General features: G+C 48.9%; 9 protein-coding genes across 9 annotated transcripts; 3 read left to right on the forward strand and 6 right to left on the reverse strand.

The window, feature by feature from the left end:
• Nucleotides 1-1334: 1334 nt before the first annotated feature.
• On the forward strand, nucleotides 1335-2306 carry NUU61_004463 (uncharacterized protein; the record flags this gene model as incomplete). Its single annotated transcript, XM_056655045.1, has 1 exon — nucleotides 1335-2306. The coding sequence occupies one exon, from the start codon at nucleotides 1335-1337 to the stop codon at nucleotides 2304-2306; it is 972 nt and encodes a 323-aa protein (XP_056513072.1).
• Nucleotides 2307-4280: 1974 nt separating this feature from the next.
• NUU61_004464 (uncharacterized protein) lies at nucleotides 4281-4748 on the reverse strand (the record flags this gene model as incomplete). The annotated part of the gene is made up of 2 exons (XM_056655046.1): nucleotides 4281-4658; nucleotides 4734-4748. The coding sequence occupies 2 exons, from the start codon at nucleotides 4746-4748 to the stop codon at nucleotides 4281-4283; spliced, it is 393 nt and encodes a 130-aa protein (XP_056513073.1).
• Nucleotides 4749-4807: 59 nt separating this feature from the next.
• NUU61_004465 (FluG domain protein) lies at nucleotides 4808-5187 on the reverse strand (the record flags this gene model as incomplete). The annotated part of the gene is made up of 2 exons (XM_056655047.1): nucleotides 4808-5015; nucleotides 5117-5187. 2 exons carry the CDS (start codon nucleotides 5185-5187, stop codon nucleotides 4808-4810), a joined length of 279 nt encoding a protein of 92 aa, XP_056513074.1.
• Nucleotides 5188-5287: 100 nt separating this feature from the next.
• Nucleotides 5288-5914, reverse strand: NUU61_004466 (FluG domain protein; the record flags this gene model as incomplete). The annotated part of the gene is made up of 2 exons (XM_056655048.1): nucleotides 5288-5546; nucleotides 5595-5914. 2 exons carry the CDS (start codon nucleotides 5912-5914, stop codon nucleotides 5288-5290), a joined length of 579 nt encoding a protein of 192 aa, XP_056513075.1.
• A 1615-nt stretch (nucleotides 5915-7529) lies between these two features.
• NUU61_004467 (Na+/H+ antiporter Nha1) lies at nucleotides 7530-10814 on the forward strand (the record flags this gene model as incomplete). The annotated part of the gene is made up of 1 exon (XM_056655049.1): nucleotides 7530-10814. One exon carries the CDS (start codon nucleotides 7530-7532, stop codon nucleotides 10812-10814), a length of 3285 nt encoding a protein of 1094 aa, XP_056513076.1.
• A 1813-nt stretch (nucleotides 10815-12627) lies between these two features.
• On the reverse strand, nucleotides 12628-15048 carry mvp1 (sorting nexin Mvp1; the record flags this gene model as incomplete). Its single annotated transcript, XM_056655050.1, has 5 exons — nucleotides 12628-12837; nucleotides 12905-13498; nucleotides 13554-13696; nucleotides 13750-14493; nucleotides 14556-15048. 5 exons carry the CDS (start codon nucleotides 15046-15048, stop codon nucleotides 12628-12630), a joined length of 2184 nt encoding a protein of 727 aa, XP_056513077.1.
• A 1046-nt stretch (nucleotides 15049-16094) lies between these two features.
• On the reverse strand, nucleotides 16095-17413 carry NUU61_004469 (uncharacterized protein; the record flags this gene model as incomplete). Its single annotated transcript, XM_056655051.1, has 4 exons — nucleotides 16095-16211; nucleotides 16271-16453; nucleotides 16513-16896; nucleotides 16964-17413. The coding sequence occupies 4 exons, from the start codon at nucleotides 17411-17413 to the stop codon at nucleotides 16095-16097; spliced, it is 1134 nt and encodes a 377-aa protein (XP_056513078.1).
• Nucleotides 17414-18206: 793 nt separating this feature from the next.
• On the reverse strand, nucleotides 18207-21683 carry NUU61_004470 (uncharacterized protein; the record flags this gene model as incomplete). The annotated part of the gene is made up of 3 exons (XM_056655052.1): nucleotides 18207-18905; nucleotides 18956-21582; nucleotides 21632-21683. 3 exons carry the CDS (start codon nucleotides 21681-21683, stop codon nucleotides 18207-18209), a joined length of 3378 nt encoding a protein of 1125 aa, XP_056513079.1.
• A 403-nt stretch (nucleotides 21684-22086) lies between these two features.
• NUU61_004471 (uncharacterized protein) lies at nucleotides 22087-24936 on the forward strand (the record flags this gene model as incomplete). The annotated part of the gene is made up of 2 exons (XM_056655053.1): nucleotides 22087-22251; nucleotides 22312-24936. The coding sequence occupies 2 exons, from the start codon at nucleotides 22087-22089 to the stop codon at nucleotides 24934-24936; spliced, it is 2790 nt and encodes a 929-aa protein (XP_056513080.1).
• Between the last annotated feature and the right edge of the window lie 312 nt (nucleotides 24937-25248).

Consider the following 25248-nt stretch of genomic DNA (forward strand, 5'->3'; position numbering starts at 1 on the left):
TCCGAGGGGTAAAAGCTTATTATCGGATTCAGGGTAATTCTTAAAGAAAATCTACTTTCTTATTTACGCTGTTACCTTATCTCGAAAGATTACTATTTCGACTTCGAAAATAGTATTTTAATATTTAAAAAGATATTCTATCGAGCGGCTAAGCGAAATAAATAGTATAAGAGATAAAATAGATCGGAATAATATCGAATTATTAATAAAATTCGATAAATTCGTATATTAAATACGATCCGTAATTATCTAATAAAAATAGTTGTTTTTAACCTTTCGCGTAATAAATAGTATATATTTAAAACTATTAAAGCCAATTATATATAATTTTATAAATTATATATCTTTTTAGGTTTATAGTAATATAATAATTATCTAGAAGCGAGATTGTTATATATTATTATTCGAGATAATATTCGTTATAAAAAACGAGATATAATAGTAGAGTAAAGTTATTAATATCGATATATTTAATAGCTATAAAAGATTCGCTTTTCTCTATTAAAGGATTACTTTATTATATTTATTATAGGTTAGCTATAATAATCTTTTATATTTTATTTTAACTAAATTAGAAGCTAGTTTTATCGAAGTTATAGATATTTTTTACCCTAATTTTAGCTATATATAGCTCTAGACGATCGAACTAAGCTACTAAATACCCTCTATCCTCTATTTATAGATAACTTCTCTTAATTAGTTTTTATTTTATTAGCTATAGGTCTAGTAGAAGGCGTCCGATAAAACGATATACTTAGTTTTTTAATACGCGTAGCGACGCGTCGTCCGTAGCGTTCTATTTTAAAATCTGATTTATATAGTCCTTAATTATACTAATTATAGGCAAAACTTATAAAGAATTAAGATATCGAATCTAGCAAATAACTACTTTTTCTTACGAATCGTTAAGTGCTTTATTAGTAGGAGTAGTGGCTGTTTTTAGTAGACAATTATAAATTCTGGCGCGAAGTCGATAATAGGGAACGTCGAATTCGCGCGCTAGCGACGCGATTTTTGGTTTTTTTTAATCGCGTTTTGCTACTTCGTAGGCCTAATTAAAGCGATTTTCGATATTTTTGTCGAATTTTAGTATACTAAGTATATAATAAAGAAGATAAATAAAGAGAAAAATTTGCGTTTCGGTGAGAATTTATGTTTCGGTGTGGAGGACCAACAGCTGAAAGCTGTGGGTCCGACTTAAGGGGACGGCTACTAGACCACTTTTTAATGTTACGGTGGTATGGTGGTATTGACTGAAATAAGCAGATTTTTATACCGAGCGACATATAATTGTCGTCTTCCAACCAGCACAGGAAACATCACTCTGCTCAAATATGCCCGTTCTCTGTCACCCCCGCAGCCGACGACTCTTCGAAGCCACGCCCCAGACGGAATGCATCATTCCTACGACAGACGGCCAGGCATACGACATGTTCCCCGAGTTTCGCTGGGTCTACAACAAGCTGACCATTGCTGAACTAGGGAGCATTGCCTGCGGTCCTCATAACACCTGTCCACCAAGACATCTGTACCCCATCTTCAGCAAACCTATCTATAATTTGGGCGGTATGGGGGCTGATGCGCGCCGCATCGCTACATCGCAGGACTACTGGCGCTCTGTAACACCAGGTCACATGTGGTCAGCATATCTACAGGGCGAGCACTACAGCACAGATATCGCCGTGGTGCAGGGCCGGCCTGTCTGGCTAAGTCACACGCGGGGGGCGCCCGGTCCGGAGCAGACCTGGGATTACTGGGAGATCAATATGCCGGGTTCTCTATCACTGCAGTATGCGATCACAAATTTTGTCGAGACGCATCTGGCCACCTATACAGGAATGCTGAATATGGAGACCATCGATGATAAGATCATTGAGGTCCATCTACGCCTGTCGCCTCAATGGCCCGATCTATACGGCAACAGCTTTCTTTCCTCCCTCGTCTCTCTATACTGTACCGGCGAATGGCTAGATGCATGCAGGGATCTGCAAATCGGATATAGCGTGGTTCTATTCGACGAGGAGAAATATGCGCGACTGAGCACTATTGTCACCGACGCCTGCCTGGGAGAGATGGGACGGCGGTGTGGGGTGTGCAGTATCACCATGCGGTACGACGCCGAAAAGCCCATTGAGAGTATTATGAGGCCATTGGGTGGCTATCGCATCGCCTGGATTAATGGCTTTGACTTGGACAAGTGCCAGAGGGCAAGGGAGATGCTACGAGACTACTTGCACAAACTGTATGAGTCAGGCGACCATTCAATGTATGGCCATGGAATGAATGGCTATATAGAGGAATATTGATAGGCCGTCGTACAAATAAAACATTGTATAAATATATTTCCCTTTCAAGTTTTTCTATAGACACTTTATACATGGTAATATTTCTATCCGGCTTGGTATTTAGGGCGAGGCAAAGGATGAGAATGATCATAGAAGAGGGGACATACTTAGGAACGTATAGGGACAAGAGGCAGCTAGCTCCTGGCCTCAAGTTCATAGAATATGGCCTATGATAGCTTTAGGGCTCGATATGGACAACAAATTTGATTTAATAATAATAATAATACTATCGTATTCCGAATATCTCTTTTGTTGACACTGTTTTAAGACGCCTGACCGAACAATTAACCTCACGTCATCTGCAACCACTAAGTTACTAATTCTGATTGTTTTTCCTAGATCAACCAAAGCTAAAGTGGCCTTCACGTTCGTGTAACAATACAGGAAAAGCCTGGTTAAAACTAGGATTTTGGGGAAAACAATAGTTAACACCTTCAAGAACAAAGTCAGCCTTATATTTAGATATAATATAGAAAAGTTAAGAAAGAAAGAAATCATAATAACCTGAAAGGGACTAATGTTTATAAAGATTTTAAGGATAAAGATCTAGAAGAGAGAGAGATAGTATTATAACCCCTATAGTCACTAACTAGTTAAGGGAACTCAATCTACCAATAAGCTACATACTAAGAGCTAACCAAACAAATAATTACGTGAAATAAAACATCGGAAACAGCTATTAATTAACTATCACAATAAATACCGCCTTTATCAATCGACTAGTTAATCTTATATATAACTAGACTCGGTATATAACTAGTTAGTTTTAGTAGTATATCTAGAGTATATTATATACCCACTATCTACTAAATTATCTACTAAGATATCTACTAATATAGAGGAATTAGGTATATAGTGCTATCTCTACTATATATATATCTAGTTCTTTATAATTAATCTATATATTATTACTTAGATACTATTTTTAGTCTTATTTATAGTTTACCTTCGTAATAACCTATCCTATGAGTAGAGGAGCTACTTTAGTACTAACCTATTCGGCGTATACTCAACTAGCACACCTTCGCAAGCACTTAATAGGATCTATCTATGTAAGGCCTAACGTGGCATCAGTTCGATTAAGGATAGGCTTAAGGCTCGTAGTTACCAAGAGAAGTATCACCTTTGAGAACCAACTCACAGTAACCAGTTAGGTACGCGTAACACATAGCTTACTTATCTAAAGGAGCTGATTATACGAAAGGATCGTGGTTATCACTTAAGAAGAGTTTAGATAGTTTAGTAAGTCGACAAATAAGGTGTAATACTATGCTATAGCTTTAAGTTATTATGATTAACTAATAAATAGCCTATGATAAATAGATTTGTGACTATATAAATTAATTACTCGACTTAGATAAACCGGAGTTTAGTGAAACTTAGCCCCCTATATTTATTATAGAGTCTTTGCTAATCTAGATAAAGTGCTCCGTTAGGCTTTATTAACTTAAGCCCTCTAATAGACTATTCTATAAAGGCAATGGGGATTTTATAAACGAAAGCGGAAGGTGTAGTTTTTTAAGTTCTACGGAAAGCCAGATCTGAAAGGCATTCTTAAAAATAAAGTTGAATTGTGCCCAAGAAAACTTCTGCTCGTCGGTAAGGATCAATATTCTATTTTGTAGATCCTTTGTGATATTTCAGTTTCCGCTGACCCACAAACACGAGACACGTGTCGATATCTTGCTTTGAAGCAAAAGGAAAAGATTGATTTCCTTGAAACAGAATTTCAACCGGCAACAGTCAATCCAGTATATTCCTTCTAAACCACAACGTCGAATGAAATGAGGAAAGATCGCGGTCCACCCTGCAGCGTTCACAATAACAACACAAATTGGCATATAGTACTCCGTCCGGGGCCAAGACTAAGACCACTGATGGTTACAAGACGGCATCGGTTCCTTTAGTCTATCGCTTTAACCGTGTCCTGTAAATCTACCGGGAAGACTTTGACCCGTCGTGGGAAACAACAATGTTGTGAATGTACACGAAAACCGCTATATGATAGTTTAGATGTATATCGGTGGCCCCTAAGCACACTGGACATTCAAGACCGGTGACGCTCTTCATTGGGAATGGTTGTTGCTCAGACTTGATAGCCGGCATGGACTTAAATTTAACCCGTTTTCGCAATGGCTTCGGTACATAAAGTCCGTGAAGTCGTAGTCGTAGCTCTAATGACCGGATCCGGTCTTCAATCAACTCTGCATAATCAATATTGTATACATCTCTGTTCTTGAATTCAAGTTCTGCGAGCTCTTTCCTTTCCGGCTGTATATATAACGTGTCTGGATCGAACTTCACAGGGTTTCCCTATTCCAGCATCAGCACATATTGCTTTATTAAGTTGATGAAATTCAGCACTTAGGTCCTTTCGAAGTGCTTGACACTCTCATCTCTCATTTCAATTGATCAAGCTCCTTATAGTTTTCAAGGAACTTCCTTTGTAGCTCTATGGGGTGCTAAGGTGCGGACGCATCCCGTGTTAGGCTCGAGTTGCAAGCAAGCTTGAGTAAGGCATCTCTAGCAGGGGTCTCTATAAAGGCAGATTGAGTGTTATCTCTAACAGAGACATAGTAGGCGAATATACCGCTCCGCTGATATCCTATAATAACGTTCCTTGAATATTTATCTAGATGTCCTGCAGCGGTAATGTTAGTGTATAATAGCCTAGAGAAAAGTTGAGATGGGTCTGTTCGTACGTAAATTCGTAGCAGCCCCTTTCCTATATCTATATAGAGTTCCCTTCTGTTTGGATCCAGCTGAAACACTTGTAGACTTTTCGTATTCTAGCGTCGTACCATAACTTAGTGCGCGTCGTGGATCGGTAATCCAGAACCATTTTCATTCTTCACAACTCTTCTAACGATTGGGATTTCTTTGACAGCTTCTTTAAAGTGAATTAGGGTACTAAGCTGGTGTCCCGGGACCACTGTAAGGTTCTAAATGTCTCGCGGATATTTAATTCGCTCGCTGGCAAATGCATTATCGAGAAAGGCGTACTCGATAATATCCTGGATAACATACAGACCCAGGTTATCGTTCCGTTCTGTGTAGGTGAAAGCAGTCCTGCTTTGGTTAGAACGATGATATCTCACGTGGATTCTGCTTCTTACGGTTACGCCTTTGTTCCTCTTGCACTTGTTAAGCCTATGCGTGACTCTCATGAGGAGAACCTGGCATTTTGGATTATCGGGGGTGCTTCACTATATACAATTCAATATCCTTCCCCTCATATATCCTAAAGACTCGATCAGTCTTCCAGGTCGAGCCGATGTGGATGTTATCATTTTCCGCAACGTGCTTAGTTGGCCCTGGCAGCGAAAGGTAGGAAATGCAATGTCACACATAACAAGAAGGTGATAGGTAGAATACAAGAGATCATCAATGTTGACTGACGGCTGTGTCTTACCCCCAAGATCGAGCTCGTACTCGTCGGTAAGTGTGGTGCATACGAGCTTCAATAGTAAGTATTTGTCGTTGAGCATATTTAAGATGGCACATACCATGGTCATTTTTCGACGAAGATCGTAAGAAAATTCGCGGTGCATCTCTTGACACAAATACATTCTGAAATACCTCGTAAAAACAAGAAAAGCGGACTGGTATTCCATTTCGTGGTGCTCGAGATACTATCAAAGAAATCCTTCGATTGCCATGAAAGTGATATCCTTGAGCCATTGTTGAGCATCAGGGGGGGGTCCAAGTTTTGTGCAAAACTGGCATTATTTGTAAGTAATCTGGGAAAAACGGGCAGAAACAGAGTGACTCACTTTTGAAAATTGCGTTCTATGTGCTTTAAATACTGCATTGTGGAATCGGCATGATCGCTGTTGACTTGCGTATCTGGTTGTTGAACGAACAAGTTCCAGTCGATTTCGGTACGCTTGGCTCGAATTTTTCTTTGGCATTTTAGGCGATCAAACTTTGGTAGAGCAGCGACAGTATCTCTTGAGAAAAATAAGAAGGCTTGAGGATGACCTTTCAATGGTCATACCAGGCTTGTTTATATACTTGCCCTTTGATTCACGCATTGAACATCCCTGTGCATGTTCATATATTATGGAAATCACCCTAAGCCTAAATTGGCTCCGGCCGTGGTGTCCGAGGCGCTGGGTGAAATGACCACGATTTCCCCTCCAAAAGCCACACATAATCGTGGTCTTTTCACCGTCACCCCTTATTACTCCGACGGAGTTATACTTCATGGAAGTTCCAACCAAAATACAGGAACAAATACGTTGGTAATTGTATGCATATCGTACCAGACAAAGCCAGCTCCACTCAGTCAATCTCCAGTGGATCCCCGGCAGTGGCATCGGTCCAATGCCCAGCACGCGGATTCGTGATTGACCTTGGCGCCTCACAGGGCTGGGAGGAGCGGATCTTGGCCGGGGCGGTCACCGTATTGTTACATACATCATCTCTTGTTTTTTTCTCTCTTCACCATCCCGTTCCCCCGTTTTTTCGCCAAGTAGTCTGCGCTGTGTTGGATCTCCGTCAGTACCCTCGTGACTTTGAATCTCTATGGCACCGTGTCCCTGACTCTTCCAGCCAAGACTCGCTCCGCTTTCGACGTGGGGCGACGAAGTTTCGGCTGACGAATCCCGCCGGGTCCAGGACGACTTCGATTCTGGGCAAATCTCACCAGCGCGTTCACTCGCTCGTTTCCCATCGGCCAAGAGTCTTGGAGGGGGACTGTTGCTTCGCGTGGTCTTGACTTCCCTCGGCTGATTCTTTTTTTCTTTTCTTTTCTTTTTCTCTCTCGTCTTTTTCCCTCTTCTCCTTCTTCTCCCTTGCGTGCATGGGAACCTCGGCCTCCGTCCTTTGTGAACTGGGCCACTAGACTTTTTCTCGCTCTCCTCTCCGCTCCTCCCCGACCCTCCCTCTCGTAATTGGTGCCCACACCGTTCCTCCCACCTGCATCACCGGAGCCTCCGAGGGCTGCCCCGTCCCTTGTCGCAAACTCAAATCTCGCCCTACCGGGCTCGGCATTCGTCCCTGACTCTAGTCGACTGGTTTTCCTTCCAAGGCATGAAGAGCGACGCGGACCGATCACGTTCGAGGCGGATATCCAACTGGTAATCGATTGTTGCGGACCGGAAGCGGGGGGGCGAATACCTGGTTTGACGGAGGTATCACAAAACCAACTTGTTTGAAGTACTCGGGGGAAAACACACTATCATGGCGTGGGATCATCTGGACATCGACAAGCCGCATCTGGCGTATATGATTCTTGGTGGCTTCACGGGCCTGTTCATGCTGTGCTCGCTGTTCGTCAAGGAGAAGCTGTACATCGGCGAGGCCACTGTAGCCACCCTCTGTGGCATCATCTTCGGGCCCCATGCGGCCAACTTATTCAATCCCCACGAATGGGGGAATATCGACAAGATCACGCTCGAGTGCTCGCGCATCGTCCTGGTCGTGCAATGTTTCGCCGTCGGCGTCGAGCTGCCCAAGGCGTATATGGAACGCCACTGGAAGTCCGTGGCCCTGCTGCTGATCCCGGTCATGACCTGGGGCTGGCTGATCACGAGTCTATTTATCTGGTGGATGGTGCCACCGCTGAACTGGCTGGAGAGTCTGGTGTGCGCCGCGTGTGTCACCGCCACTGACCCCGTTCTGGCTTCGTCCGTCGTCGGTAAGGGCAAGTTCGCTAAGCGAGTCCCCAAGCACTTGCGTGATGTCTTGTCCGCCGAGTCCGGCTGTAACGACGGCATGGCCTTCCCGTTCATCTACCTGTCGTTTTACATTTTGCATTTCAGACCTAATGTCGGAGACGTGTGGCTGAACTGGTTCTGCATCACCATTCTTTATGAGTGCGTGTTCGGCGCTATTTTCGGTTTCATCATCGGGTACGCTGGCCGCCATGCTATCAAATTTGCCGAGCGCAAGGGCCTGATCGATCGAGAGAGTTTCCTGGTCTTCTACTTCGTCCTGGCCGTTTTCTGTGCGGGAGCCGGCAGTCTGTTGGGTATGGACGATCTACTGATCGGCTTCTCATGCGGTGTCGGATTCAGTAACGACGGTTGGTTCACAGAGAAAACCGAAGAAGCACATGTGTCCAACGTCATTGACCTGCTTCTCAACTTGGCCTACTTCGTCTACTTTGGGTCCATCATTCCCTGGGAAGACTTCAACGCCCCCGACCTGGGTTTGGTTCCCTGGAGACTGGTGGTCATTGCACTATTGGTGATCTTCTTCCGTCGCATACCTATCATGTTACTCCTAAAACCAATCATACCAGACGTCAAAACCTGGCGTGAAGCTCTCTTCGCCGGCCACTTTGGTCCGATCGGTGTCGGTGCCATCTTCGCTGCGATTCTCGCCCGCGCTGAGCTCGAAAACGACAACACACAACCTTCAGCTGAGAGCGATCTCCCTCATCCGGGGGGCCATAACTACTACATCATAAAACTTATCTGGCCCATCACGACGTTTATGGTTATATCATCGATTCTGGTTCACGGTTCATCCATCGCCGTTTTTACCCTGGGCAAGCGCATCAACACCATGACCATCACGCTGTCCTACACCACCGCCAACGAGGAGGGTCCTTCTTGGATGAACCGTCTGCCGCGTGTGCAGTCCATCGCCAAGGGATCCATGTCCTTCCGTAAGACGGATGAACTTGAAGAGTCATCTGAAGAAAAGCTGCCCGAATATCCTCCTGGAACGCTGCCGCCCATTGGAATGCCCGGAAACTTCCTCCGACGGGTTCGCGAAGAAGATAGCGAGACGCCAACTCCCCCGGCACCAGGCCGGAAGCCTTTGCGCAGAAGGCGCCGCAAGCGCGATGCAGCTGCTGGAGGTCCAATCAGCCAGTCTGCTATTGCGCCACGACGTCGGGACGAAGAAAAGACTGAGTCGACGTCTGAGCTGGAGGAGCGAGACCATGTTGAACGTGGAAGCTCCCCGCCGACTACTGAGCGCGATCGCTATGGCCGTGAGCCTCAGCTGGAGGTTTACCAGGAAGGGCATAACATGGTCATTGAGGATGAGGAGGGCAATGTGCTCAAGACCGAGAACACCAGCCACCTGTCCCCAGAAGAGCAACAGCGGCACATCGAAGAACAGCAGAAGCGCCTGCAGCAGGACCGATCAGGCGAACTGTCCAAGTCTCGGAACCAGCCCCACGACAAGACCGAAGGAGAAAAGATCCAAGATGCTGTAGGCGAGAAGACTGGCCACCCGTACCAGAAGGCTCTCCGAAAGTGGGCCCAATGGACTGGGCTTGGAAAGGACCGAGCACAGGAGAAGGAGACGGAGAAATCCGAGGCCGAAGAGGTGGGGACGGAGGCGGAGGAGAAGCCAAAGCCTACGCCGAAGCAAAAGGCCCGTTCCGCCCATGCGTACCAGTTTGGCAACACCATTATTGTTGAGGATGAAGATGGTGAGGTGCTCAAGAAGTACACTATTCCTGCTGGCGACAAAACCGAAGATGAGGCCGGGCCTTCGAAGGCACCTGTGCGTCGTGGTTTAACCCGCATGGGCACGTGGTTCGGCATGGAAGAGGAAGGCGAAACGTCGCAAGCAGCTGGGGCCGGACAGAAGAAGAAGCCAACGCCCAGGGCCAAGGAAGAGTGGGCCGCGGATGACGGTCTGCGGTTTACCGTCGCACAGAACCCGGACGTCAGCGCTCAAGGCATTGGCCACAAGGGCCGACGTATGAACAAGCACGAATTCTTCCAGCAGATCAAGGGCATGGACGCCAAGGCCCGCCGTGACCTGGTCCAGGAAACCGACGCCCCGGCTCCCATTAAGCAAGTCGCGCAGAAAGAAGCCAAGAAGGAAGAAAAGAGTGACCGCCGCGCCTCTGACCCTGCAGCCTCGGGCGCCGCCATCCCCGAGAACCACGCCGAAGAACTCGAGTCCGAGTCCGTCACAGACAGCGAAGCAAGCGAAGAGGAAATCTCGCATGACCGCCGTGGTGACCGTCGCGACGACCGCCCCAACGTGGCTGCATCGCTGGCCAAGTTCACGCGTGGCACCTCTGCCCAGGAACGCCGCAGCAACCTCAGCCCTGCTCCTCCTCGCACCCGTGACCGCGCCCGCCGTGACTCCGACGACGATGGCACGGAACGGATCCCGCCCTCGCGTCTCCGACAAGCTGCAGGTCTTACTGCCCCGCCACGCCAGGCCGACGATGACACCGGCGAGACCCCCGCCGAGCGGCGTCGTCGTCTGGCTGCTCTGGGCAAGGACGATGACTCGGATTCAGACGATGGTGATGGCGACGACGATGATGATGATGCCGCCATTGAAGACTCCGACAGCGAGGACAACGGTGAGCCGCGCCAGGTGCCCGGCAAGGTGCAGTTCGCCGACGAAATCACCCCAGCCGACCAGCCCAACCCTCCAGCCGCTGAGCAATCCTCACCGTCCGGCTCTGGTTCGGGCTCAGGCTCTGGATCTGGCTCGCGTCGCCACCGTCCCACCGTCTCCTGGGGAGGCGAAACGGGCCGTTGATCATAGAACGAATTGTTTAAGTTATCTTGTGCGTTGAGTCCATCCATGCATCAACCTTTTTGATGTCCGTATATCAAGACTAGTTTGGACATGCTTTGCTTTGCTTTTTTTTTCCCCTTGTTTCTTTCTGTTCCACTTCCTGTATTCTCTTTTTCTCTTTTTCTCTTCCCTGGCTCTGTGCATACTACACCCTGGTTCTTGTACTGGATTGATTGCGCCTGGCATTTGTTGGCTGCAGCGAAATACGATTAGAGAGCTCTGCTGTCTGTACTTTTTCTGCGTGTTTCTTTCTCTCTGTTGGCATTCTCGACCCTGGTATTGGTATTGGTATTCATTCAATCAATCAATTAAATTTTGTTAACCTGGTAGAGCCTTGCTAGGTGCGTAATGGCTATATAGGCTCTTTATCTGAATCAAAACTGACTTTAAATCCTGTACGTTATACTTGATAGAAAACAGACAATATAAAAAAGGTTTCGTGCTATATTAAAACTAATAAATCTAATAAAATCCTACCAGAAAAAAAAATCTTATTTCTATTACTTTATCTTCTATGTCTATTCGTTATTCCTAGTAGTCTACTGTTTTATTTTTTCATTTATCGAGGCTTTACTTTTCGTTTATATATATACCAAGCTGTATATGCAACCCGGAATCGACTTGACATCTTTTTTCATGACAGATAATGGTAAGATGGAGGAAAGAGAATCTTCACGGATGCAAGAGAAGCAACACCTCATAAACGACGGAAGAAAAATAAACCCACCGAAGGAGCCGCAGAAATGGCAGTCCCTCGTACACAGTACTTTGAACAAGTCAGATAGTGTGAACCAAGACGCAACGTTGGTTCTTTGTATAACGCAGAGAGCCTCAAGAGCATAGGTAATTGCCACTTCGTAGCCAGGGCTTGTTCTGACGATTTGTTGGGCACGGCGGTTGACTTGACGAAAACTGAGCAAAGACTGGATATCAAGTAGGGACTGTATCTCGTAGACAATCTCCAGTGGCAAGATATGAAGATTTCCAAGTGTTGAGGAAGTAACATTGATTGTTTGAAGCAGCGAGCGGCGTATCTGGTCGTGGTGACAGGGATTTGTTCTGGCAACCGCTAGATCGAAGTCACATCGATGATATGAAGTGACGCGGATGACCTCCATTTCAGGCTCTTTTTCAGGCTCGTCAGGAGATATTGCTGCGTTGCCTGATTCCATAGCTGGGCTTGAGCCTGTGTTTGGTTTTTGACGCTGTAAACTCATGCTGGATTGAAATCTTGTTAAGTAGGAGAAAGTCCCGATATAAGATGATTCGATTCCTTGTAATCACTTGACCCTTAAAGAAGAGATATATTCCGTATTCCGTTATGGTGCTACGATACAGTGCGATGACGAATATCCGTATTCTATCTAGGCTAAATTCTATAGGAATGAAGAGAAGAAAAGAAAAAGAAAAGCCTAGATTCTGTTGATCTGTGCACTACGTTATGTCTATATCAACAAACTCGGCCCATAGAAACCGTATCCTTGGGTCGCCCTACGCCTATCAGTGTAGGTACTCCGTAGCATAGAAGGCAAAGGCGAAGGCAACAGGGTCTTGGGCGAATTCGAACATCCAAGGCGGGAATACAATGGAAAAATGGCAGACGCAACATCGTGGAAACATCATGACAGATTTGCGGGGAGGAAGAAACAGAACAGAAAAAGAAAAGCAAATTTCCTCAACAGTCCCGCCGCACATTACGCGCGTAGGAGAAAACAAGAAATCCAGTCGGATGGGGGTATGTACGATCGACTCCCAGCAGCGCATCTAAATTCAACTACTCGCCCATCGGCATCCCCTCCACAGCATCGCTCAGACGACGCCAGTTGTCGGCCTGTAGCTCGGAGTATTTCACGCGTTCTTGGCTCCAGTCCTGATGCAGTCGGCTAATGTGGTACTGACTCTGCTGGAAATGCACAAGCTCGTCCCGAATGCACTCCTTGATAAATACCCCCCGAGCATGCTGTTCAACGATCGATTCTTTATCCTGTATGGCAGGCCAGAGTTAGTCACATAAAAATCGCTGCTTGTTGTAAACGGCGGTGGCGTGCTACCTTGAAAATAGAGTCCTCCACCTTCTCGATCTCCCCCGGTTTCGCAGTACCCGGAGGCCGCGTGCGCAGATCTTGGAGTTTCCGCTCGTTGGTCTCGATGCGCCGCTCCAGCTGCGGAATGTTGTTGCGCGCGTACCGGTCCCGTCGATCGAACATCTCGCGCACACTCACGAGACAGTCACGCTGGCGCTTCAAGTCCTCCAGAACGCCTTCCGACCATGCTCGTGCTTCATCTTCCAGCAAACTCTGACTGGTCGACAGGTGTCGAGCAGTGGACGTAATGCCTTCATTAAGGGAGGGAATGTCGTTGGTATCGACGGAGTATGTGTCCTTGGTGGCCTCAGTCAAAGACTGTAGGGCGAGCGAAAACCGCAGGTGATCGGCAGCCAGGCCTTCGTTGCGCTTGGAGAGTCGCTCGAGCAACGTGCACAGGTTAATATAAATCTCAGCGGACCGTCTGACACCGCTTCGAACGGTATCAAAGGTGTCTGTGAGAGTGGCGGGTAATGAGTCTTCCAGATCGGGTGGGAGAGCACGGCCGAAAAACTCATCCTGAACCGATATCGTGGCCTGTTTGCGCCACACCGAGAGTTCCTGATCCCGAAAAGCAATTAATTTCATGTTCCTATATGAGGCATTGGATACTCACCGTGGGGACGGTTAAGAACATGATCACGAGTTGCTCCTGGCCAAGAACGGGGTGACGAACGAGGGCATTGGTGAACCGCACGAGTCCTCGGCGACGCTTTTCAAGAAAAGAATTGGAATCCGCTGAAAGGTGAGTGCCATTGACTTCATAAGAGGTGAGCTAGCAGTTTGCTCCGCTTGATCCAGTGTCGACGTACCTGATACACGCTTGGGTGGAAGAAGAGGTAATTGCCGGAATGGAAAGCGTTTTTGCAAGCAGTCCAGCAGCCATACAAAATCGCTGTATCTGCGAATCACAGTGCTGCCTCTTCGGGCCGATTTGACCTCGTAATTTCGATGCTGGAACATAAAGATGCCCTCCTTCTCCGGCAGGAGGGTTACCGTGACAGCCTCCTCCAGACGTGGGTTCGTGACCCGGCCAAGACCCAAGGACCGACGTGGTGGCGCGGCGGTGCTGGAATCTTCCGCTGGGGGCCCAAAGTTGCCCAGTCCCGAGCGGTCGACACCACCGAAGCCAGCATCGTCGCCAGGGGATCTTTCGAAGCTGTTCCCCCATCCCGATCCCGAGGTGCTGGGCGGTGCCAAATCGGGTTGACCGTTGGGATGCTCCGGCTGACGTACGTCGCCATGGTTTGTTTCTTCAGCCATTCTGTTGGACCAGGCATTGGTCGTGGATCGCATACTCCCATAGCCATTCAATATACGTGGATCAGCCTCTGCTGGCTCGTGATTATGACCCCTGTGTAATTCCGGACTGCCCCATGGATCTGACTCCAAGCCACCCAAGGTCTCTGGCCTCGACCGTGTAGATCGCGTAGACCGGGTTGAGTTTGGTTCTTGTGGGACCGTAGATTGGGCCGGAGGTGTGTTTGGTCGCTTGGAAGCGGGATCGTGGGGTGTTTGCAGCTTTTCCAGATAGGTGCTTTTCGGCTGGGGCAACTCTATAGGGTGACTGTGTCAGCAAACGATTCGGAGGAGTCCGGGGGGCAGAATTCTTGTTTACTTTTGCGACGGTCATCCACTGCGTCGAATGACAGGTCTTCTCCTTCCTGCGCGAGGCCGACCAGCGCCAAGAGCACATTGAACTCGCCGCGCCCCAGCTCGTTGGAACTTTCACGGTCGCTCGATACGACAAGGTTGAAGATCTTACCTTGATCCGAGGCACTCAATTGACTGCTTGACAGTATTTCGCGGATTGAGGTCAAGCCAACGCCCGATCCAACCCTTTCCCCGCTATTCAGAAGGGAATCATACGCATCCACATAGCTCTCGGGAACATCGGTGGCAGGGAGCAAAGTCCGAGCGATATCGCGCCGAGCGTACCTCTTGGCAGTATTATTCTGGATGTTCCATCGCGAAGAGGAGCTGTCGTCGCCGTCATCGTCCGCGAAAAGCGAGGAGCCAGCGACGGGTTCATCAGCGAAAAGGGAGGACTTGGGTCTCTGGGCGGAGTTGCCCGTAGAGGGTTCCTCGGGAGAAGGGCCGAAAAGGGACATCAGCGATTACCGGGGAGAGTTGGTTGCGCGGGAGAGCCGGTGGGAGATGCCAGGTGTGGAGGTGATTGCTAGCGACGATGACGAATGGTATTGACGATCAGGCGGAGCTCGGTCGGAGACGGTCGCACGAACAACAGTCACGATGCCAGACAGTCTCTCTCACAGGGAATAATACCACACCGAGCTCCCTCCGATCGGATCATGGAAGAATGACTTCAATGAGAGGGTAGGATGATGCGTGAGGAGTCGAGGATTGGGGCGAGATAACGGGTCAGATCCATCCATGTTATTGGTACTTGGTCAGCGTCCTTGAAAGCTGCGGGACCCACGGTACCAGGTACAACAGCTGTGCTGGCCCACCGCGCGATCTACAATCCATAGCTTCCTGGTGCATTTTGCTGAAAGAGGGCACTCTGAATATAATGGAGGCGGGCAGACGGTTCATCTTCAATTTTTCTGCGGTGATATCCCCCACGTAGACAATTCTCTACTCTATCCAAGCTGAAAAGTATTAGACGTTGAATTCTTGCTTGGTCATTGACATGGGAACATTCTTACAGATTCGTGCTGTGTCGGCCGAGCATAGTGCCGTTGAAACCATGTCAATGCATCGAGAGACTTGGAAATTGTTCCATAAGAAACCCCCGCTGCGGAGGCTCCCAGATCCACACAAATCAAATATTATCCACCGTTTAAAAGCTGTGTTGGCATCCCATTTGTGCGAGGGATCATCTCTCAGCGTTGGTGAAACGAACTTGTCCCAAATAACCGCCAAATAGCCGACTCCAACATCGGGGGGTGTCGTTCCGATCACTTAAGTCATTTATCAAAGAGAAAAAATCTTTCTACGGTTAAGATGATGACTAGAAGACAGTTTTGAATGTGGAATCGAGATAATTGACGCAACTTTAACCGCCGGGGAAAAGAATTGAGGTTAGATACTACCCTTGGTCTAATCCGACTACAAACTACATGGAATACAATATACATTTGGAAGCTATATTCGATCTACAATTTAATCCTCAATTCCTCTATCCACTGGTCTATCACTCAAGAAGCATAGTCTCTGGATCCTGTAGATACTTCTTGACCAGATTCAAAAATCTCACTGCTTCCCGGCCATCAACGATGCGATGATCATACGTCAAAGCAATATACATCATCTGTAAAGGTACTTCATTAGTATCTATGGATGATAGACGGGCTTTTGAGAAAAACGTACTGGGCGAATCTCCACCCGGCCATCCACTGCTACTGGCCGATCCTGGATCCCATATGTTCCCAGCACAGCAGTCTGAGGCGTGTTGAGAATCGGAGTTCCGAATAAGGAGCCCCAGATACCGCTGTTACTGATCGTGAAACTACCCCCGGTCAGATCATTCATGGTGAGTTTGCCATCGCGGGCCTGCCAGATACATTCATTAGTATCTTGACCGGGAAGGCCATCGATGATTTTGGATAAACCTTTTTGACCAACTCCCCAATACCCTTCTCAATCTGCATAATGCTCATCGACTCGATATTCCGAAGAACAGGGGTGACAAGGCCCTTGGGAATGGCTGCAGCAACACTGAGATCCACATAGTCGCGATACACGATAGTATCATTGTTCTTGATCGAGGCATTGACCGATGGTATTTCTTTGAGTGCCAAAGAGGAGGCGCGAGCCATGGAGCCCATGAACCCTAGCTTCACCCCGCGTTTTTCCAGAACCGCATCCTGGTTTTTCTTGCGGCATTCAATGATGCGCGTCATGTCGACTTCGTTGAACGTGGTCAGGAATGCAGCTGTGTTTTGCGATTCTTTCAATTTCTGGGCTGTACGTTGTCGGATTCGAATCATTTTGACCTGAACAATTGAAATTCATGCGTTAGCATTTCGTAGATGAGATATTGTGTTGCTCATAGAAGCATACCCTTTCTTCCACGCGACTCGGTCTGAAGCCCCAAGAAAGAGGCTGTTGTGTAGTCGATGTAGTAGCTGGTGCAGGCTGGGAGACCTCTTTGTGCTCTGGAGTCGAGTTCACTGGCGGCGGGGGCTGTGGAGGCGAGCTGGAAGGCTCAACGGATTCTCCCTTTGCAGGCTGCGGTGCTTCTGGCTTAGGGTTTGGCTCTTCCTCGGTGCTACTTTTGCTCTCATTCTTAGCTGGCTGTTCTCCTGGCTGGATCTCTGCAATGGCCTGGTCGACTGTGACTGTATCTCTTTCGCCGACAAGCAACTGCTGAATCACCCCTGCTTGGGGTGCGTTCACAGATACATCAATCTTGTCCGTTTCTATGGTTGCAAGCTCCTCGTCCAGCTCGATAAAGTCGCCGACCTGTTTGCTAAATTGGTTGAGGGTTCCCTCGGTGATCGACTCTGCCATTGTGGGCACGCGCACGACGGTGTTGGCATCATATCGACAGAAGGAAATACTGAAGGTTCGAATTGGAATTGCCAGATAATTGGTGCAATTCTCTGTCGGTTTAGGTGGATTCCAGGAGAATTGTGATCGAGCTGGTTGTGTGTGCCCCAAGGATCGCCATTGCGACGCCCACAGTCGGGTGATGCGCAAAGCACTCGAACAACGCATTGCCACAGCGCCGGAAAATGGGGTAGAGGTCAGGTGAAATGAAAAGGGGAGTGAAATGGAACCCCTGCGAAATTTCAATTGCAATCTACTGACATTTCTCTTTTCATTTGGCCGATCCATTCAACGCTCGGCTTCTTGGTTCGGCGTCTTGTCAGGTTGCCGGCGCTGGACTTTACCGGGAACAATCCCAACACCCACCAAGCGCGCAAGACGTCCAAATCCGAGAGCGCTTCGAACACTTTGGCGAAACATCATGGTGGGCAGAGACTTGAGATGTCACTGGAACGTCTTTAGTTCGCAAGATATCGACGAGTGGTACCGACTGTCGGATGCCTCCCGACTCATGCATGGTCTTGTGCATCCAAAACCCTCGCTTCCCCTTCTATTGTGATATCACGTTCAATTAAGGCTCGGGGGTCTGGGTATTGTTTACTAGCATGCCACCAAGCACTTCATACCTGAAGATCCTGTGATAGTTTTCAGGTGATTCGACCATCGCTAAATCAAGCGTAAAATATTCATGATGTTGTTGGCATTTGCTTCCTAATATAATGCATGCGATAGATCAAAGCAATGGCCCACCTCACTACCCATCCGACGCATGGTCGCTACTCTCTCCAACCAAATCCGGGGTAGGTTGAACATGGAAATGCCCCATGCGGAAGAGAGCCTCTTGCCACTCGGGTTTTCCGGTTCGCTGCACTGCGAAATAGTTGGTGTCATCAGGGAACCATCTCTCCTTTCGTGTCGAGGATTTGTCACCCCCTTCAAGGGCTGCTCGGCTAGCCCGAGTGGTGCGTATTCGCTTCTGGCCATGTGCACGCTGCTCCTGCCACAATAGCGCATTGAGACCGTCTCGGTACTCCTTCAAGCGCCCGTCGAACACCATTATTCCACGAATGTACGGGGCGAGATCCTCGGTGATCACTGAAAGCCCGTTCTCCCAGGATGGGGCCAGGCGACCAGTTGGAAGAGGCATCGTATAATTGGCTCGGATGATGGGCTCGAAGGCCTTTCGAAATTCTGGTACAGAAGATGCGGGAGCAGGCTGGCGAATGGTAGAGTTGTTCAGCGGACTTAATACCCGGCTGGCATGTATCGATTCAATGTCTCCGCCGGTCTTTGGACGGAAAGCTTGACTTAATATGGCACCAAAGGTAGTACCAACAGCTTCACTCAATGATGAATGCTCAGGCTGCAAATCAGTGTGAAGAAGGGGATGGCTCTCAGTGTAATTGGATCGGTAGCCCTCCGGGGGCGATGGAGCAGAGATATCAACGGCATCCTGTTAGAACGTTAGTGGCAGTTGCTCATAAAGTAACAGAATGCACTTACCATCTTCATTGCCAGAGGACAGCGAGAGCTAAGAAGGTCAAGGGAGCTTCTCATTTCGAGGTAATCCGATTCGCGCTGAAGCAACTCGAGCTTCGCTGGGTTTGAAGCCGTTTGGAATTGACCAGAGGGCAGGAGCTCAACTTCGCTTCGGCCAGCCACGTCGTCCGAGTCTTGGATACCCAAATCCCACCAATGAAGACTGTTCCGTAAAGCCTCTGCCTCATTATCCACCGATTTCGGGCTGAGAATCATATCTCGGTTGAACCAGCCCATTAAGGGCTCGTAGGTGTTAAGACTCAGTACCCGCATTCTGTCTCCGTTCGGGTCCACATTTGACCCGGGAGGCCATCGAGGAAGGATCCAATCGAGCCCAGCCTTCTCGCTGCCGACGCCCATCTGACACCAGAAATTCAGATCCATCAATGCGCGCCGCAGATCTAACCCAGAGCCCTGGTAAAGCTTGCTGGCGGCCTCCCGTTTCAACAGATGGCCTTCGTTGGCGGCGACTAAAAGCAAGTAGTCGACTATGAGGTCATGAGGGGGTTTCTGGTAGCGCAATATGGCATGTAACGACATGTCTTGAGTAGGCACTAGACTTTCATCGTTGCATGTGATGATAATCGGGCGTCTCGACTGGCTGATGAGCGTCAAGACTCCTGTCCAGAACTGTCGATCTTCGTCAAATAGAATATCGGCCTCTTCAAGTAGAATCAAAGACTGCTTCTGTTCTCGAGCCCGCTTGGTCTCTCCGTCCGATTGTGGGCTTTGTCGACCAAATTGATTGTGTGACTCTGCAGTCTTCAAAGGTGGAGCCTTGAAAAAATTCCTCAACTTGTTTTGCATGGTTTCATCTCTACCGGAAGGTTCGTCGGATTCATTGAGGAGATGAACGAGGTGGTTTTGCGTCATGTCTCCGACACGTTCAAGCATATCCCTTCCACTGCGACGGCTCCCAGGGTTGATCTCAAACACTTCAAAGTCCAACTCGTTGGCCACTGCGTACACAGAAGCTGTTTTGCCGCAGCCAGACGGACCGCTGAGAAGGATTGCGTTGGTTATCCGACCTTTTTCGCTCCCATGCACTGATCCAAATGCAAGATCGCCCGATCGAACGACTGTTTTCTGCGCCGAGACAGTCACGTCGCCGGCCAATTCATCATCAGAGCCTGAAAGATTGTCCATCTCGGATGCTTCCTCTCCACTTGAAACAATAAATCCGTCAAGCTTCTCGGCCTGCTTGCGCCGCTTTTTTCGCTTCTTGTCGTGCTTCTTCGATTTGGAACTTTCTTTCGATGGTTTACCCGTATCAACCGCTGTAATCTTGAGGTGCCGTAGCCAGTCTCGCAGAACATGCGCCTCGCGTCCCATTTGAAGGACGTCTTCGGCCAATTTGGGGGCGTATTTGTGAGCCCAAAGCTGAGGCTCATATTGTCCACGGTCAAAAGCGGTCACGGAGGAAAGAAGAGATGTGCGAAGTTTCGCGACGGGCGGAATAGAGGGGTTCAATCCGACACGATAGTTTGACAAAGCCCAGGACATTTGGCTCTCCATTGCTTTTTGGACCACTGTGCCGCTGGCGAGATGCCGCCCAGGATGCCGTAGAACGTCTGGGCTGTTTTTGTTCTGGCTGGCCAGAAATTTGCCAGCCTTTCTAGCCTCATGTGTGCTGTTTAACAGCACATTCTCCGAGTCATTGATGCAAATAGCTGCGACCTTGGATTTCTTTTGGTCGTCACCCAGAGGTTTGAACCCGATATTTTTAGCTGTTCTAGACGGATCAATGCCTCGGACGTGCACAAGGTCTCGCGGTGGCCATAGCGGATCAATAAGTTCTGCAAATTTGGAAATGCGGCGTCGAAATGACGAAAATGGGTTGGAGGATGTCCCTGTCTGCGGCTTCTTTTCCTGGGTGCCGGCTGGACTTGGGCTGCAAGGTTTCTGGGAGTCGGAGGTTGGGGCCTCGGAAGTTTCCGGCTTCTGGGATGGCTTTTTGAGGAAGAATGGATGAGTTGGTCGAGAGGGGTCATTTTCGCTCTTTGGTTTTCGAACCGCTGGACGCTCGGTCGAGGAACGGTGGGCCCTCTGTCCGCTCAATATTTCATCTATCAAGCCGCCGAGATTCTTGCCCTCCTCCACGCTGTACTTGACTGTCACCACTTTGCTCTCTTTCTTCTGGGGCCTCCCGCGTTTGCCTCCTTTGGTCTTCTGGGTCGTATCTTTAGGTGGATTGAGTGGTGGTGAGCTGAGCAATCTCCCATTGGAATTCAATTTGAGGGTTCGTCTTTTCTCGGTGGTTGTTCCAGTCTCGGCTCCCAACGCATTATTATCCGTCGCAAGCGATGGAGGGACAGGCTGATCGGTACTAGTGGTGACTTGGATGTCGGACAGCAAAGGTTGCGGTTCATCTGCAGCATGGGTAGCTCCGTGGTTGAGATGATTTTCAGCAGGAGACACAATGACGGGACTATCATGCCCGAGCCATACTGAAAGCCCTAGGTTTTGCTCTTTGTCTTCCCCATTGTGCTTGGGCTTGTCGGTCTTTCGTCGCTTTCGTCGGCCTGCGTTGGGATCGTCCTCCAGAAGGACCTCCGGCACTGGTGGGGTAGGTTTCGCCGGGATGCCACATTCTAAATCCAATTAGCCCCCTTCAAAATTTTCCAATATTCGAATGCTGACCTTGTCGGAAGAATGGGTGTATAGCCTGCTGCTCGCCTGGTCCCATGGCCATCGCAGATGAACACTTAGATGGTCATGAAGTGACCAGGGATAACTCGAGTATAAAGGGATATCATCTGAGAGCGAACAGATTGCAAAAACTTAGTATAAGGTGACAGACAGCTGACACGAATCAGCGAGGTGATTCACGCCAACCGCATCAAACGTCGACACTATCACTTATCGAGGCCGACACGTCCGACGCGAAAGGCGCGTGTAAATTGATTATGTCAGTGGTTACGTAAGTGAAAGGTACTTGCACTAGCCCCGATATGGACTAGGCCTGAGGTATCCGGGCCGATGTAAACCCGAAAATTTTTCAGATTTCCCATTTGGATGGTTTTGCAGCTTGCGCAGACAACGCCCCGGAGGGAGATACAAACTACTATCCGTGGATTCCTTTGACGCTGCCCGTCATGGATTTACAAACTCCGTCTGTTCTGGCGCAATTGCCTCGCCCTCTTCACGCTTCTACCGGCAAAACTCGCATCGGCGATGTCTTCAGTCTCGCCGATGCGAAAAAGCGCAAGCGCTATGAAGTCGCTGTCGCAATTGATGGAGAGGCTGTCAACATTTACAACGTACGAGTGGACCTATACAAGTATCTTCTTGGTTGATGCTAACATTCTTCCTTACTTTAGGTGCAAACTCCCAAGCTCGTGACCTCGTACGCTGTCCCGCCGCAATCTACCTTCTCTTGTCGACCGTGCTCGGTTCGCAGAAAGTTGTCGAAAGATTCGACAGTCAAACGACAAACATATGCCGCTGTGAACAAGCCCGAGCACCAAATTAAGTGCTTTGTAGAGGAAATCAGCAGCACTGGCTCGAATGCTCCCGCCATTTCCTCCTCCACTGCCACTGTCGCAGATTCGAGCAGTCCTACCACTTTTGTCGGCATTGTCCCTTCTGGGACTGACGATGGGGAGAGCACAGACCCGTTCGACATTCTAGCAGTCCACCAGGATGGCCTCGTGCGTAGGATGTCATCGGATTTAAAATCCGAACGATGGAGCCTTAAGCATAGCGAAGTTGCTAAACTCTGCTCAACCCACAGGATTCATTCATGCTTTCTGGTCGAATTTGATGATGCCAAGAAGGCACTTTTCAAAAGAAGACAAGATTTAGCCGCACTGGCGCTCGGGGATCTAACGACTTCGGGAGCCGAGCCATCCATACTATTGCTAGTCTCTCACCCCGCGGGCAACGATGAGATTGAATTGAAGGACGTCAGTGTGCAAATGTTTTCGGTTCCCGCGGATGCACAACCGCAATCCATTGCACTGGATGAAAGTCAGCGGTTGCGGCATTTGCAAACCATCCACATTCCTGATCTTAGTGAGTTGAAGGGGATCAGTAGCAGCTCCATGCATTGGAACTTCCATTCAGGGTCGGCAGGGCTGAATCTCTCTTTTGAGAATGGCTTCCTCAATGTCGATCTCTCGCAATATTCGCCCACACTGACGTCGCAGTTCGTCCTCGATGATGAACGCTTCTCTTCCATCATGCGCATTTCTCCGCAGTCTGTGATCGGTGCCAGTCAATCTCTTGTTGCAGTATACGACACTCAATATCAATCTGTGCAGCGCAGTATTGCCGTTGGGGACATTGTATCGGGCGCCGGATCGACCGCAGAAGGCCCTACGGTCTTCATCAGCTACTTCGCCAAGCTGGGGATTGCAGTTGCGACGAAAGGAAATACTTTGATTGCATTCGACTTAAGCTCGCTGCATCATGCACCAAGCTCCTCACTCAAGCGATCGAGGGATGGTCTCCTAATTGATGCTATCGGGCGCGGCATCGGCTCTTCTGCTTCTCAATGGGATATGGGATCCAAAAAACACCGTTTCGAGAACATGGCTTCCCTGGGGCTCACCTCCCCTGAGCAAATGAAGAAGTGGAAGAAGCTTACTCAAGCTGTTGAAGACGCCACAAAGTCCAAAAACCCAACCTTGTTTGACCAAGCGGTGTCGGCATACTTCCGCTCTGACGCTTCCACCTCATTGCCAGAACGTGGACAATATGTGAATCCCGAGGCAACCCTCTTCTTACTGTCCAAGATCTTTGCCGTTCAGGAGTCGACACTCACAGACAAAGTATCAGCCTCTTCATCATCTCAGCTCCGCGTTGTAATGTGGCCTCCCATTACATGCGATTGGCTTATTCGCCTGGGGCACCTGTCCCTTGACAATGTGGAGATTGCGCTGCGACGAGCTTGCAAGCCACGCATTCTCCAGTCGCTTCCGACGGGATCTTTCGTCCAGGCCTTGGTTGATTCTGATCCGTCTCTGACGCACGTTAATCAAGTCCTCGAGGGCCCGGCCCTGATCTCCTCGGACGAGCTGGCTTATGCGCTTAGAATCTTCCTGGATCAAGCACGATCGCGCTCAGGTGCCCTCGAGGAAACCGCGCGAGCCGTCACAAACGGCGATGTTTCTACCCCTACACAGGAACTCTCACGTCATCTCGGGGGCGAGACGGCATCGCTGAAGGATGTCTTGAAGGGCTTGAACACTTCTCTGCAGAAGATTCACTCGCAGCCACTACCAACGCTGGTTCAGTCTCTGCGCTCTAGTCTGTCTCGAACGGATCTCATTTCCATGGTTCACCACCTCCGTCTTTCTCTTGCCTTTGGCGGTTACACCTCTCGCTTCACCGAAAACCCCCCTACGCCAATTACTATCGATCAAATCACCCCAACACTTTCCCTCAACACCATCATCGACCTCATTACTGCTTCAGTGGATGCTGTCGGTCCATCAGGCTGGATTTCGGCCCTCCCCGCTGTGAATGATCTCGAAAATGGCTCTGAATTCGCTAGTCGTGAGACGGAGCTGATTGCCGACATGAAGTCCGAAGTCTCCGCTGCGCTTGCAGGCGTGGAAGAAGCGACATACTTGAAAGGTATCCTGCACGAGTATCTCCGTTTCGCTGACCAAGTGGCCACTTCAGCGACCACGTCTGCGGATGCCCTGGCCAAGATTGAAACCGAAACCGCGACCCCGGGTCCATCGCACCTGGTCCGGTACGAGAAACTTAACGGTGCGGACCTGATGGTCTTTACCCGCCCCGGCGAGGGTGAAGATGGCTACGATGGTGACGCCGGTGGCAAGTTGCTGCCACTGTCGCTCAAGCCCGGCTCTGCGGATGTTGAACATACCAAGCTGAAGAAGTCCACTGGTGAGACTAAGAATAGGACTAGCCGTGAGATTGGGTACCTGCGCCGCAAAGCGGTGGGCAAGTACTCGTTCGAGAGACTTCTCGTTTAAGAATGGGACTTGGTCCTGTTCTCTTCTCCTGTTTATATTGTAACCATCATTCTCAAGGACCACAATAGGAGTTCAAAATTCATGATTAATGTATAGGCCTTGTTATATTCAAAAATAAGTCTATTGCGGGTTATGTAGAAATAAGGTATTTGTGGTCGTTAAGTAGGGCTGCCACAGAAATATATTTTCATTAGGGCTTCGATCTCCATATTCTATAGAGAACAAATATGACTGGGATACCTCAGCCCAGGCAATTCAAGGCTCGTTAATAAGATGAAGTTAGAGCCTTCGAATTAGATAGACTACTTTTCC

Source organism: Penicillium alfredii, assembly GCF_028826965.1.
Source record: "Penicillium alfredii strain IBT 34128 chromosome Unknown utg000005l_segment0_segment0, whole genome shotgun sequence".
Lineage (NCBI taxonomy): Eukaryota > Fungi > Ascomycota > Eurotiomycetes > Eurotiales > Aspergillaceae > Penicillium > Penicillium alfredii.